Genomic DNA, 14,187 nt, shown 5'->3' on the forward strand with positions numbered 1-14,187 from the left:
GACAGTGGGAACCAACTCCTTCGGGGTTTGTTGTGAGAGTGGGAACCAACTCCTTAGGGGTTTATTGTGAGAGTGGGAACCGGCTCCTTCGGGGTTTATTGTGAGAGTGGGAACCGGCTCCTTCGGGGTTTATTGTGAGAGTGGGAACCAACTCCTTCGGGGTTTATTGTGAGAGTGGAAACCAGCTCGTTCAGGATTTATTGTGAGAGTGGGAACCAACTCTTCAGGGGTTTATTGTGAGAGTGAGAACCAACTCTTTAGGGGTTTATTGTGAGAGTGAGAACCAGCTGCCTGCCTGGCCCCAGCGTTGCACCCACCGAGCCGGCTCACCGGAGCCCGCGGCGCGGTGACACTGCAGGGTCTCCGCGGGGACCGCAGCCCCTCCGGGCATTGCGGGCACTCGCAGGGCGTGCGGGCGATGCGGAGCTGCTCTCCCCTCTCCCCTCTCCGCAGGCGTGTGCAGGCGCCGTGCGGGCTGTCCGGTGCTGCCCGTGTCCCGCTGCTCACCGGGGCTGTCCCCGGGGAGCGGCGGAGGCACCGAACCCCGCGGCACGGAGCTCCTACATCACGTCCAAGTAGCTGGAGAGCGATGCCCGCCGGCGGGGGCCGGAGCGGCCGGAGCAGCGCGGGCCGAGGGCCCCCGCACAGCCGGCATCGCTGGCGAGCCGCCGCAGCTCCCGGCGGAAGCGCTGCCCGAGGAAGGCGTAGAGCAGCGGGTTGAGGCAGCAGCGCAGGTACGCCAGCCCGCCCGTGAGCAGCAGCGCCAGGTCCTTGCGGCGGCTCTGCGCGCAGCTCATCTCCCAGGGCAGCAGCAGCTCGGCCGCGTCCAGCAGCACCATCAGGCTGTGGGGCAGCTGCAGGGCCACGAACACGAGCACCAGGGCCAGCAGCACCCGCAGAGCCCGCTGCGGCTGGGCACCGCGGCTCGCCCGCAGCGTCCGCGCCACGGCCGCGTAGCAGCTCGTCATGGCCAGGCAGGGCAGCGCGAAGCCCAGCAGCACCTGCAGCAGGTTGGTGGCACCGCGGGCTGCCCGTGACACCTCGCGGGGAAACACCACGCGGCAGAGGCGGAGGTCGAGGTGCTGCTCTGCCTGGCCGTAGATGAACTGGGGCAGTGCCAGCAGCGCGGCCGCCCCCCAGGCCAGCCCCGCTGCCAGGCAGCCGAGCCGGCGAGCCCGGGGCCGCAGGCGGCAGGCGGCCGGCACCCGCACGATGGCCACGTAGCGATCCACGCTGATGAAGGTGAGGAAGAGGAAGCCGCTGTAGAAGTTGAGGGCGTAGAGACCCTGCAGCGCCTTGCAGGCGGCTGTGCCCGCGGACCAGCCCTGCAGCGTGTCGAGGATGGCGAGGGGCAGCGTCAGGAGCAGCAGGAGGTCGGACAGAGCCAGGTGCAGGATGCAGACATCGCTGATGCTGCGTGCCTGGCGGTAGCGGCTGTGTGTGAGCAGCACCAGCCCGTTCCCCGCTGTGCCCAGCAGCGAGAGCAGCAGGTACACGGCGGGCTGGAAGGTGCGGGCGAAGCCCTGCACTGCCTCCTTCTCACAGAGCTCTGGCAACGTGCTGGCCTCACCCGAGTACGCGTCCTCCCAGGGGTAGAAGTCAGTGGTGGCCATCGGCTCTGTTGGGAAGGGGCTGGGAATCGCCTGTGCAGAGGGAGGCTGGGCAGGGGTGGCCCGGCCATGGGATGCAGAACCACCCCTGGGACAGCCCTTCTGCACCCAGCCTCACACTGGGAGCCCGGGGCACGCCCAGGGCACCCCCAGGGCACACCCAGGGCACACCCAGGGCAGTCCTTGTCTACCCGCCCTCACCACGGGGAGCCCAGCCCAGGTGCCGCAGTCTCTCGTCCTGGCCCTCTACCTGCGGGTTTCGTTTTCATCTCACACCCACCCGCAGCAGTTTATTTTGCCGTGCTCAGAGCGTGTAAGAGCGACCACAGGCTTCCTGAGAAGCCTCTGCAGAGCAGAGCTGGTGGAGGGACGTGACCCCAGCCACAGCATCCCCAGCACAACACCTTGTCCCACAGAATCCCCTTGCACGTACCAGGGAGCTGCTCTGGGGCTCAGCACCCAACCGTGGCCCTGAGCAGTTAAACCTTGGGGATCCACACCAGCATCCCCAGGTGCCCAAAGCCCCCACGCACCCCCCTGGGGACCCCAGAGTGGACAGAGCCTTGCACTGCCCGGTCCTGTTCCCAGATAGGGAGCTCCTGCCTCTCACAGGGAACACAGCGCTCTCACCTCCCAGCTGCTCACCCTCTGGGGCAGCAGGACAGTGCTGCAGCCTGGTACAGCCTGGTACTGGTTAGTTGGGACCCCACTGATCTGGAGATCAGGATCTGACACTCTCTGACTCAGCCTCATATCAGCAATTTCACTCTGGCCCCTCTCAGTGACCCCGAGCTGGGCTTGGGTCCCTCAACTGCTCTGGGGCCACAACTGGGATCAGAGCCCAGTGCCAGGGCAGGCTGACTCTCCAGCAGCTCCTCCAGACCCTTTCCTGCTCAGGGCCTGGAGCACCAGGCACCGCCCTGATTCCCCAGGGTTTTACCTTTCAGTCTAAAGCCACAGGACTCACTAAAAAACAAAGAAAAGCCAGTGATGGGAGGGTCCTGCCTGGCTCCCAGCAAACCCCTCGCCCTGGAGCCCCCTTACCTGCTCTGTCATTGCACAGCAGAGCCTTTCTCCTGGCCTCTGGGTCTGAAGCTGTTGGTGTCTCAGCTCTTTCTAACCTGTGGTTTGGCTACGTGAAGCTCCTGATACCGAGAATGAAGAGCACAGGCCCAGCCTTGAGGAAAGCAAGGTGGCAGGTGTGACCCCACTGTGGAGCTGTGATGAATCTTTTACTCTGTTCATCTTTTACATCTGCGTGCTGGGGACAGAAATAGCAGCCCTGCTCAGTCTCTGTCATGTGGGTGTGCAGGACAAAGCTGGGAGCACGCAGCCAGGGGAGCAGGGTCTGGCTGAGGGCATCCAGCACATGCAGGAAACCCCAGCCCACCCCAGGGCTGCTTTTGGCTTCTGCAGGAGCAGGGAGAGTGGGGCCAATGAGCAGAGTGAGGCTGCTGTGGGCTGGGCACGGGCAGGGTGCTCCTCAGGCAGGATTGGCAGAGCCCTCTCTGCTCTAGGGTTGTCTTTTCCTGATGGCAAACGTGGCGGTTGCATGTCGGTTTCTCGGCTGTTTAGGTGGCCTGGAAAGGCCCGGGGTGGCCTTGGACAGTCCGGCACTTCAAAGGACGAGGAGAGACTTCTGATCTTTTCTCGGTCTCGGTGTTTATTAATTGTTTATCTAAAAGATTTTCTTTCAGCCCAACAGAGGTCTGCACAGCAGCCAGCCATGAGCACACTGAGAGCCCCCGGGGCGGTCACCTATACCCGAAGTTACGTATACAATATTTATAATTTTTCCCCAATACCTTCTACCCTTATTAACCGGTGCACTTTTAGTAATAACCAATCCCAAAGTGCCACCATCACCACAGAAGATGGAGGCCAAGAAGAAGAAGAAGAAGGACAGGACACGCCCCAATTCCTCCATCTTACTTCTCTAAACCCCCCTGTACAGAAATCCTAAACCCTGTGTTCTACACTCTAATTAACCCATCCCTTCACCATTCACCCCAGTGAAATCCTCCCATCCTCATACAGGTGTCATCTCCTGTGCAGGATCAAAGTCCAGCCACAGACACTTCTGGCAACATTCCAGGACTCCCGAGCCCCCCAAGGGTGGTCTCAGCCACTCTGCACCTCCATCCTGAGGTGCTGAGATCCCACAGTTGCAGAAGCCGGGGTGGCAGCTGGAGCAGGGCACTCACCCAGGGCTCCCAGCCCAGTGCTGCATCCCCACAGTGCTGGGCACGCCTGTTGCTGGTTGTTGACAACACAATCCCCAGCTCCTCATTAAAAAGCAGATTAGTTGCTGTGGGGCAGAGACCCCATTTCCTCTCCTCAGGGGGGAGAAGACTGATCCCTAGTCTTGATGGGCTCCATAATCCCTCAATCCCCCTTTCTCCCAGCTACAGCTGTCTTTGCCACGGCTTATCTCCACCCTGCCCTCGGCCCTCCTGCTGCCTGCAGACAGGATCTCAGTGGGGCTGAATGGAGAGCAGCCAGCACAGGTGCCCCCAGCATCCAGGGGACCCCCAGGGCTCTTTGCTGGATGTTCTCTTCCCCCTCTCCTGCTCTTCCTGCAGTGCAGGGGTGCTAACTGCACATCCCTGCCCTGTGCTGGCTCTGGGGGTGCTTTCCTGCATCTGGGGGGAAGGGGAGGGAGGAGGGTCCTGGGCCCAGTCTGTGGGTGCAGAGCAGGGATTCTACACGTCCCTGTTGGGGCTGTCACAGATCTGACCCAGCACAGGGTCAGGACGTGGGGCTGAGAGCAGGCAGCCCCCAGGGTGTAGGATAAGGCCAGGGGGGCTGTGCCTCTCCTAGGATGGACCTGTGGGCACTGCCAGCTCTGGGGGACAAGAATGAGGGTGACAACATCCCCAGCTCACAGTTCCAGCTCTTGATAGCAAAACTGGTGCGCTGCCAGGTGTCCCACATCCCTCCACACCTGGGGCTCTCTGTTCTCTCTCATTCCCTGGGCAGGAAGGAGTTTTGGCCCCGGCTGCCCCAGCTGATGCCTGTGCTGCCCTGCCCTGCCTGGGCAGCCAGCCTGGCACATTCTGCCAGGTCCGGAGCCCCCGGTGCAGAGCTGGGCACAGCCTGGCCGTGCTCCTGCTCCTGCCTGGAGCCAGCAGCTGCTGGGGCATCCCTGTCCCGGGGGCCTGGGGCAATCTCCTGCTCCTGCTTGGAGCCAGCAGGTGCTGGGACATTGGGACATCCCTGTCCTGGGGGCCTGGAGCAATCTCCTGCTCCTGCTTGGAGCCAGCAGCTGCTGGGGCATCCCCATCCCCTGGGACTGCTCCAGGCTCCCAGGACAGCAGGACTCCTGCTCCCTCGGGGCTCTAGGTGTATGTAGGGCACGCAGGCGCCAGCCCCCCCTACCCCTCTGTGTGCGTCTGGGGGTGGTTGAGAGCAGACACAAACTAAATCCCTTCTTCTGCACCACTGGAGAGAGCGGCGACCCTGAGACCTGCAGGCCTTAATCCACGGCTTGATTACAAACCCTCCACATCTGCTGCGGGGGGGCTGCGGGCAGCGCTCCGACCCTCCCCGAGCGGCGGCTGGGACCGGGCACGGCCGGGGAACGGGCAGGAGCTGCGGCACAGCCTCTCCGCGCCCCGGTACCGCTCTGACACGGCCCCGGTGCCGCTCGCCGTGCGAGGAGCGGGGAAATCGAGCTGCCGGGCGGAGCGTCTCCCGGGGGCGGCCGGGGCTCTGCGCCGCGCCCGGCCCGGCCCGGTTCCCCCCCGCCCCGTGGGCGGAGCCGCCGGCCCCGCTCCGCCGCAGCACCGGGAGCGGCGGCGCCGAGGGGCTCGGGGCGCGCAGCATGAGCGCCCGCCGCCTCTTCGGGCTCCTGCTCGCCGCCTGCGCCGGCTTCCTGCGCCCCGGTCCCGGCTGCCTCGCACGTAAGTGGGGCCGCAGTCCCGGCAGCGGCCGCTCCGCACTGCGGGACCGCGCCCGCCGCCCCGTCCGCGCATCCCCGAGCGGTCCCCGCGTCCTCCGCTCCCTCGGGCGGCCCCTCTTCTTCCCCGGGCACCCCCGGCATCCCTCGGGGTGCTCCGCTGCCGCCGTTCGCACCGTCCCCAAGGTCACCGCCGGGCGCGGCCGTCCCGGCTCTCCCGCCGACCGCGCCCCGCCCGGGGCGGCCCCGCCGCAGCCCCCCCGCCGGCCGCAGCCTCTGGGGACAACCGGGATAACGGGGACGCCCCGAGGATGCGGGATGCCCCGGAACGCCCAGGGATGCCGCGGAGAGCGGGGACGCCCCGCGGGACCTGCGGGCTCTGCCGGCAGCACCTCGGTCAGCGCCGCCGCGGGGCCGCACCGGGCCCGACCCCGCACCGGGGCTGGGGCAGCCGCTCGGGAACGGGAATGGGAGAGGCCCCGGTGGCACCGGGCAGCTGCCCGTGGCCCCCTGAGACGGCGCCTGGGACCCCATCACCGGGTCGGGGGGAAGGGGCATCGAGGCGGGGGTCGGTGGTACCGGGGAGGGCAGAGTCGGGGGGCGGTGGGCCGGGGGTTGATGCAGCACGGATCCTACAGTGAGCTGGGGATGCTCCTGAGCTCCCCGCGCTCCGTCCGACCCGGTAAGGGACCCTGAAAGAGGTTCGGGACCCCGGCCCCTCGGAAGGGTCCTTTGCCGGTGCCGCGAGGGTTCGCACGGGATCCCCCGGGATCCCACGCGGGATCGTTCCCCGCCGGGGCGGGGCAGAGCGGGGGTCCCGTCGCCCGCGTCAGTGCGGAGGCGGCTGGTGCCGGTGGCGGGCCCGCAGAGGTGTGTCAGCTCCGCTGCAGTGGGAGGGGAGAGCACAGCGGGCCCGCCGCTCCGCCGGCCCTCGGGAGCGCTCGGGGTCCGCGCGGGGACACTGCCCAGCTCGGGGCTCCGAGGACGCCCCCAACTCCATTCTGCCCTCAGGACCCTGCTACGATGAGCTCGTTGCTCCCCTTTACTCCTATTCCATCGGTGCCTCCTCCAGATACAACATCTTCTACTCGGCCAGCTTCGCCCGTCTGCACAGTGAGTGCCCCCGCAGGGGCGGTGGGCAGGGGGTGTCCCCGGCCGGGTTTTGCCTCTGGCGGGGCCGAGGGGCCGGCTCGGGCGCTGTGGTGGTGCCAAGCAAGCCCTGAGCTGCTCCCCCCGCAGGCACCAGCGGCTGGTCCCCCGACCCCCGCGACAAGCAGCCCTGGCTCCAGATCGACCTGATGCAAAAGCACCGGATCAACGCCGTGGCCACGCAGGGAACCTTCAACACCTACGACTGGCTCACACGCTACATTGTGCTCTATGGAGACCACCCCACCAGCTGGAAACCCTTCTTCCAGCAGGGCAGCAACTGGGTAGGGGGCAGCCCGGGGTGGGAGGTGTGTAGAGACCCCTGACTCAGAGCAAGGTGCTGACAGTGACCTTCCATCCCCAGACATTCTTTGGGAACGTGAACGAGAGCGGGGTGGTGCGGCATGACCTGCACTACCCCATCCTGGCACGATACATTCGCATCATTCCCGTGGCCTGGAACCCGCGGGGGAAGATTGGGCTGCGCCTGGGCCTCTATGGCTGCCCCTACCGTGAGTACCTGGCCAGGGGCTCCAGCAGCCCGGCCTGGTGGGACCCTGGCTCTGGCAAAGCTCTCTCAGGGGGCGTTGTGCCAAACACGCTGCAGCCATGGCAGCAGAAGGGTGTGTTCCCCGTGCCAGGGCACCTGCTGCTGCGGGCAGTGACATGGCTGGGGCTGCTCTGCTCTCCCCAGGGTCCCACGTGCTCTACTTTGACGGGGACGATGCCATCTCCTACCGTTTCCGAGCCAAGAGGGTCAGCACCTTCGAGGATGACATCTCCTTCAACTTCAAGACCCTGGAGCAGGATGGGGTGCTGATGCACGGGGAGGGCTCCCAGGGTGACTACATCACAGTGGAGCTCAAACAGGCCCAGCTCCTCCTGCACATTAGCTTAGGTGAGCCGGGACCAGGGGCTGGGGGCGTGGGGCCAGGAGGCCACGGGCTGATGCTGGTCCTCCCCAGGCAGCAGCCCACTGCACGCCACCGAGGGCCACACCACGGTGGCCGTGGGCAGCCTGCTGGATGACCAGCACTGGCACTCCTTGCACATTGAGCGCCTGGGCCACTACGTCAACCTGACGCTGGACGGGGAGGTCAAACGCTTCCGCTGCCGCGGCACCTTCGACCAGCTTGACCTGGAGACTGAGGTGGGTGCGCAGGGCAGGGGCTGCCAGGGTGTCGATGGTGTCCTCCAGAGAGGGGCTGACACCCTCCCCGTGCCTGCCAGGTGTTCTTTGGAGGGGTGATCGACCACGACAAGCAGCACCTCACGTACCGGCAGAACTTCCGCGGCTGTGTGGAGAACATCATGTTCAACGGCGTCAACGTCGCCGACCTGGCCCGGCACCGGCGGCCCAACATTCGCTTTGAGGTTCAGCCCGGGGGGTGGCCCCTTCTCTCCCTGTCCTGGGTGTCCTTAGCCCCGCTGTGGGGTGCCCCCTTCCCTGGGGCAGGGCTCCCTGCCTGCTGTGGGGTGATGTGGGGCCGTGCTCAGCCAGGCGGTGCCAGATTGACCCTGCAAGGTTGTCCCTGGCCTGGGGCGCCCGCCTGGCTCTGCCAGGCATTGGGATCAATTTGGCATGATTGAGGCCAGCACTGCGGGGATGAGAGGGGGACATTCCCTTCCTCACCCCTCCCATGGTCACTCCCAGGGCAAAGTGGGCCACTACTGCCAGGACCAGCTGACCAGCCCCATCACCTTCGCCGGCATCAACAACTACGTGCAGGTGCCGGGGATCCCGCGGAGGAACCGCCTGGCCGTCAGCTTCCGATTCCGCTCCTGGGACACCGTGGGCCTCCTGCTCTACACCGGCTTCTCTGACCGCCTGGGCTCCCTGGAGATGGTGCTGAGCGAGGGGCAGGTCAATGTCTCCATCGCCCAGCCCGGCAAGAAGAAGCTGGAGTTTGCTGCAGGTGGGCTGGGGGGTCAGGCTGGCAGCAGAGCGTCCCCAAGCACCTTCCTCTCTGTTGTTATTATATTGCAAGAGTTCTGTTGTCATTACATTGCAAGGGTTCCAAATTGACAGAGTTTCCTACCTCCTTGATGCTTCTCGTAGGCAGTTCCTCTAAGCACTGACTTGTCCTTCTTTTCACAGCAGCCAACTGACTCCAATTCCCCTCAACCAATCAATCCACTCTTTTATAACACTCTTATTATCAGCTACAGCTGTGGCCTGTTAACATCAGGCCTGCTCCTAATCTTTAATAATTATCCCAGCTGCAACTCTTTAGGGGGTAAGATTATTTTCTATATTACCTTTATTTACTTATATTCTATCCCTCAACACCTCTCTGCACAGGGCACCGCCTGAATGATGGCTTCTGGCACTCAGTGCACCTGGTGGCACGGGAGGGCTCAGCCGTGGTGACCATTGACGATGATGATGGTGCTGAGTTCCGGGTGGCACACCCCTTCCAGCTACGCACCGGCAGCCAGTACTTCTTTGGAGGTGGGCAGCAGGGTGGGGTCTGGGGCAATGGGTGCCTGGGGGCTGCTCACCCCCCTCTCTCTTGCAGGCTGCCCCAAGCCAGCCTCAGTCACTGGGTGCAGGTCAAACCAGACGGCTTTCCACGGCTGCCTGCAGATGCTGAACGTGGACATGCAGCCCGTGGACGTGGAGCTGCTGGCACTGCACCGGCTGGCACAGTACCACAACGTGTTCTTCAACGTCTGTGGGATCACAGACAGGTATTGACCGGGGTGAGGGTGCTGCCGGGGAGTGGGGGGCACTGGGGGCTGTGCTGGTGCTGGGACAGGAGCCCTCTGTGCCCTCAGGTGCACCCCCAACCTGTGTGAGCATGACAGCCGCTGTATCCAGTCCTGGGATGACTTCATGTGCATCTGCGACCTGACGGGGTACAAGGGGGAGACCTGCCACAAATGTGAGCCTGGAGCCTCGTGGGTCAGGGACAGTAGGGGCACCTGCAGCCCCTACTCCTGCCTGGTGCCTCCCTTGCACCGACCTCCTCTCCATTCTTCTCTTCCAGCCCTTTACAAGGAAACGTGTGATGCTTACCGGGTCAGCGGGAAGACCTCGGGCAACTACACCATCGACCCAGATGGGAGCGGGCCACTGAAACCCTTCACGGTGTACTGTGACATAGGAGGTGGGGGCAGCAGGAGGGCTGAGGGGACCTCTGTCCGATGCTCCTGGAGCAGGGGTGTCCTAGGGATCAAGTCCTAAAGCTCCCCTCTCACTGCAGAGCACCGAGCGTGGACCATCATCCGGCACAACCGTCACTACGCCACGCGGGTGACGGGCTCCAGCGTGGACCAGCCCTACCTGGGGGCCGTGGAGTACTGGAACGCCTCCTGGGCCGAGGTCTCAGCCCTGGCCAACGCCTCTGAGTACTGCGAGCAGCGCATTGAGCTGCACTGCTACAACTCCCGCCTGCTCAACACGCCCTGTGAGCCTCGGGAGAAGGGGGTCGGTGCTGCAGGGCTGCGCTGCAGGGCTGTGGGTCGGTGCTGCAGGGCTGCACTGCAGGGCTGTGACACGGGACAGTGTCCTGACCCTCCTCTGTGCCTGCAGCCGGGCTGCCCTTCAGCTTCTGGATGGGGCGGAACGATGAGCGGCACTACTACTGGGGGGGCTCGAGCCCGGGCATCCAGCGCTGCGCCTGCGGGCTGGACAAGAACTGTGCTGACCCCCAGTACTTCTGCAACTGTGATGCTGACCATGCAATTTGGTGAGTGGTGGCAGCTGTGCAACAGGAGCTGTGGGGTGGGGACTGCAGACATGGGGGGCACAGAGTCTGGGGCACTCAGATGGGGGTAACAGGGTTGCGGGCTGGCGAAGGGACAGGAACACCTCATGGCCCCACTGATGCGCTCACATTTGCAGGAGGACAGACAAGGGTCTGCTGACCTTTGTGGACCACCTGCCCGTCACCCAGGTTGTGGTTGGAGACACCAACCGCACTGGCTCTGAAGCCAAGTTCGTGCTGGGGCCCCTACGGTGCTATGGAGACCGTAAGTGAGCGGCCCCACAGAACATCCCCTGCCTGCAGAGTGCCTACACGGAGGGGTCCCACATGGAGGGACCCTGCCCACCCCTCACTGCCCCTCCTGTTCCCCACAGGCAACACCTGGAACACCGTCTCCTTCAACAGGGGCGCAGCCCTGATCTTCCCCACCTTCCAAGCCAACCACAGCCTGGACATCTCCTTCTACTTCAAGACCACTGCCCAGTCTGGAGTCTTCCTGGAGAACCCAGGCTACCGAAACTACATCCGCATTGAGCTCAACAGTACGGGGGGGCAGCAGAGGGTGCAGGGCTGTTGGGGGCAGAAGGGCTGGGGCCTCTTCTCAGCACCGTGTCCTTGCAGCCACCAGGGACGTGGCATTTATATTTGACATCGGGAACGGGGACGAGAACCTGACGGTGCGGTCGGTGGTACCCTGGAACGACGATGAGTGGCACCAGGTGAAGGCTGAGCTCAACGTCAAGCTGGCCCGGCTGCGGGTGGACAAGCTGCCCTGGGTGGTGCGGCCATTCCCCCCACAGAGCTTCGTGCGCCTGGAATTTGACCGGCCCCTCTATGTTGGTGAGAGCCCCCGGCCACGTCCCTGCACCCCCAGGTCCTCATGTGCCACAGGGCACTCAGTCTGGGCCCCGCTGCAGGCGCGGCCGAGCACAAGATGCGCCCGTTCCTGGGGTGCCTGCGGGGGCTGCGGATGAACGGGGTCACGCTCAACCTGGAGGGCAAAGCCAACGAGACGGAGGGCGTGCGGGTCAACTGCACCGGCTACTGCCAGGACCCGCCGGTGCCGTGCCAGAACAGCGGGCTCTGCGTGGAGCGCTACAGCCACTACACCTGCAACTGCAGCGTCTCCGCCTTCACCGGGCCCTTCTGCAACCACGGTGAGTGCAGCGCTCCGCGGGCTGGGAGGGCCGAGGAGCCGGCGCTGCCCTCACCCCGCGGGCTCTCCCGCAGACATCGGCGGGTACTTCGAGGAGGGCACCTGGGTGCGGTACAACATCCTGCCCATGTCGCTGTACGCCGCCCGGGAGTTCGCCAGCATTGTGAGCAGCCCCTGGCAGCCCCTGCCTGGCTACAACCTCACCAGCGAGGAGGTCAGCTTCAGCTTCAGCACCACCTCAGCACCTGCCGTGCTGCTCTATGTCAGCACCTTCGTCAAGGACTACATGGCTGTGCTCATCAAGGATGACGGTGAGGGCAAGGCCCCCTGCCCTGTGGGTGCCACTTTCCAAGCCTATAGATGGGCTGGACGTGCCCACTGAGAGTCCAGCCCTGCTGACAGCCCTGTGCTGCCCACAGGGAGCCTGCAGCTGCGCTACCAGCTGGGCACCAGCCCCTATGTCTTCACTCTCACCAACAAACCAGTGATAGACGGGCGGCCCCACCGTGTCAACATCACCCGCCTGAACCGCACGCTCTACACCCAGGTTTGGGCTGGGGCCCCCTCCCAGTGGGGCCTGGGGGCTTCAGGTCATGCTGGGAGAGGGCATGGGCAGGGTGGCTCTGTGGGCACTGATGCTGTGCACCTTCCTCCCAGGTGGACTATCTCCCCGTCATGGAGCAGCAGTTTTCCCTGTTTGTGGACAGAAAGCTGGACTCGCCCAAGAACCTGTACCTGGGTCGTGTGATGGGTGAGCTGGGTCCTGCCCATGCTGGGGTCTCTGGGGTCTCCCCTGCACAGCATGGCCCTTGCCCTCTGAGAAGGATGAATAATCTCTTTCTGTGGCCCCACAGAGACTGGCGTGATTGACCCCGAGATCCAGCGCTACAACACACCTGGCTTCTCAGGCTGCCTCTCAGGGGTGAAATTCAACACCCTCGTGCCCCTCAAAGCCATCTTCCACCCCACCAGTCCCCTGCGGCCCTACAGCATCCGGGGAGAACTGGTGGAGTCGAGCTGTGCCTCAATGCTCCCCCTCAGCACCCTCCTTATCCCTCCTGAGATGGACCCCTGGTACATGGCCACAGGTGGGTGCTGTGGTGGGACCCTGGTGGGGATGGAGCCCTGGTCAAGCACCAGCTGCAGAGGGGAAGCTCCAGCATGGGACCTTGCTGCAGCCTGGTCTCAGCTGCCTCCTCTGTCTCTGCAGAGTTCCCCCACGTGCATGACGACGGCTGGATTGGGATCATCATCGGGTGTAAGTGAAGCCTCTGTTTGCTATTCCCACTGGCACGGCCCCGTGGTCCCTCTCCAATCCCTCACTGCCGCCTCTTCCCCGCAGTCGTGATCTTCCTCCTCCTGCTGCTGTCAGGGCTGCTGGTGCTGCTCTACTTCTACCACCACCGCTACAAGGGCTCTTACCACACCAACGAGCCCAAGGCCATCCAGGATTACGGCGGCGCCGCCAAACCGCCGGCGGCCCGCAAGGAACAGAACCTGCCCCAGATCCTGGAGGAGCCGAGAGGGGACTAACGGGGCCGGGGGTGGGACGGGCTCACAGCCCCGGGAGCCGCCCGGGAATGAGCGAGCGCCGCGGGACCAAAAGGCCAAGCACACCTGAACTGCCAACACCCGCCTTCAGACTGACCCAACGGCACCGGACCGAGCGCCACCTCTTCGGGCCCGGATCCGCCGAGCCCCGGCCTCGCTCGCCCCGGATACACCGGAGGCCTCCAGCTGCCAAACCCTGCCTGGCCTCTGTAGGGGAGCCCCGGGCCCGGTGCCCACCCTCCCTCTGGCCGGGGGCACCCCTCTGCTGCTGCCACCCGCGTAGCTGACCCGCTGCTTTGCTCGCTTCGCCAGCGCCACGCAGAGCCACGAGCGCCGGCCGCGCCCGGCCGCGCTGCCCAGCAATACTCCAACACCGGCGCCGCGCATGCCGCCACCGCACCTTGCTGAGATGCTGCTTTCATAAATCAGGTACAGATCCTTTCTACCATTTTTTTGTTGCTGGATATTCTACTACACTCTGGTTTTTTTATTCTCTCGGTTTGTATAAAAAACCAAGCGGAAGCTCCCGCGGGAGGGAGGCCCCCGCGTGTCGTGGTACGTGGTCTGTAGTTTGCTACTTCTCTGTACGAAGTGCCAGTCCTGCCGATTACCTCCAGCCCAGGGAAAGCTCCTGTTCACTTGCTGTGTTTGTGGTAAGACAATGTTACAGATATGCATTTATCTACCCAAAGGCCTGGCTCCACTGGGCACTTTATTTTTAAAAAGTCTGTTCTTTTGAATGAGATGTGAAGATAATCAAATAAAGGCAGAATGATGGCATTTGACACTCCCCAGCCTTCGCCTTGGCAGCCTGGGCAGATCCTCTCCTCCCACCCCAGCTCAGCCTGCACCAAGGGAGGCACCACATTGGCAACAGCAATTCCTGGTCCCAGAGTGAGAGGGAGGGTGTAGGGAGCCGGGGCTAGAGGCAGCTCAGCTGCTGCTGCACACACACATCATGTCCTGCTCTCCCCACTTCCCACCCTGAGCCAGTGTGATTCAGGCAGCTGGCAGCACCGGGTCACTCTGTCCCCCCTGGACCCTGGGAGCCACGTTGGGGACAGCTGGGCAGAGCCCAGCAGGCTGGGGACAGTGTGGGGACAATCTGGTGCC

General features: G+C 64.2%; 2 protein-coding genes across 2 annotated transcripts; one reads left to right on the top strand and one right to left on the bottom strand.

The window, feature by feature from the left end:
- Positions 1–560: 560 nt before the first annotated feature.
- CCR10 (C-C motif chemokine receptor 10) lies at positions 561–5,435 on the bottom strand. Its single transcript, XM_058041478.1, has 2 exons — positions 5,232–5,435; positions 561–1,643 (listed from the first exon to the last, which is right to left on the bottom strand). Exons 1-2 carry the CDS (start codon positions 5,433–5,435, stop codon positions 561–563), a joined length of 1,287 nt encoding a protein of 428 aa, XP_057897461.1.
- CNTNAP1 (contactin associated protein 1) lies at positions 5,402–13,854 on the top strand. The gene is made up of 24 exons (XM_058041917.1): positions 5,402–5,512; positions 6,520–6,621; positions 6,748–6,941; positions 7,022–7,169; positions 7,352–7,555; positions 7,623–7,807; positions 7,888–8,031; positions 8,312–8,573; positions 8,960–9,109; positions 9,177–9,348; positions 9,436–9,542; positions 9,648–9,767; positions 9,864–10,067; positions 10,193–10,349; positions 10,505–10,632; positions 10,742–10,909; positions 10,989–11,207; positions 11,285–11,524; positions 11,598–11,834; positions 11,943–12,070; positions 12,181–12,274; positions 12,378–12,611; positions 12,734–12,781; positions 12,866–13,854. The coding sequence occupies exons 1-24, from the start codon at positions 5,434–5,436 to the stop codon at positions 13,054–13,056; spliced, it is 3,915 nt and encodes a 1,304-aa protein (XP_057897900.1). The 5' UTR covers positions 5,402–5,433; the 3' UTR covers positions 13,057–13,854.
- Positions 13,855–14,187: the final 333 nt, after the last annotated feature.

This window comes from Melospiza georgiana, chromosome 28 (genome assembly GCF_028018845.1).
Source record: "Melospiza georgiana isolate bMelGeo1 chromosome 28, bMelGeo1.pri, whole genome shotgun sequence".
Taxonomy (NCBI): Eukaryota; Metazoa; Chordata; class Aves; order Passeriformes; family Passerellidae; genus Melospiza; species Melospiza georgiana.

Coding starts and splice junctions, on each gene's coding strand:
- CNTNAP1 (XM_058041917.1), top strand. CDS start 5,434: ATGAGCGCCCGCCGCCTCTTCGGGCTCCTGCTCGCCGCCTGCGCCGGC. Junction 6,622..6,747: donor CAGCTTCGCCCGTCTGCACA/GTGAGTGCCCCC, acceptor CTCCCCCCGCAG/GCACCAGCGGCTGGTCCCCC. Junction 7,808..7,887: donor AGCTTGACCTGGAGACTGAG/GTGGGTGCGCAG, acceptor CGTGCCTGCCAG/GTGTTCTTTGGAGGGGTGAT.
- CCR10 (XM_058041478.1), bottom strand. CDS start 5,435: ATGCTGCGCGCCCCGAGCCCCTCGGCGCCGCCGCTCCCGGTGCTGCGG. Junction 1,644..5,231: donor ACCGGGGCCGTGTCAGAGCG/GTACCGGGGCGC, acceptor CCCTCTGCACAG/GCGATTCCCAGCCCCTTCCC.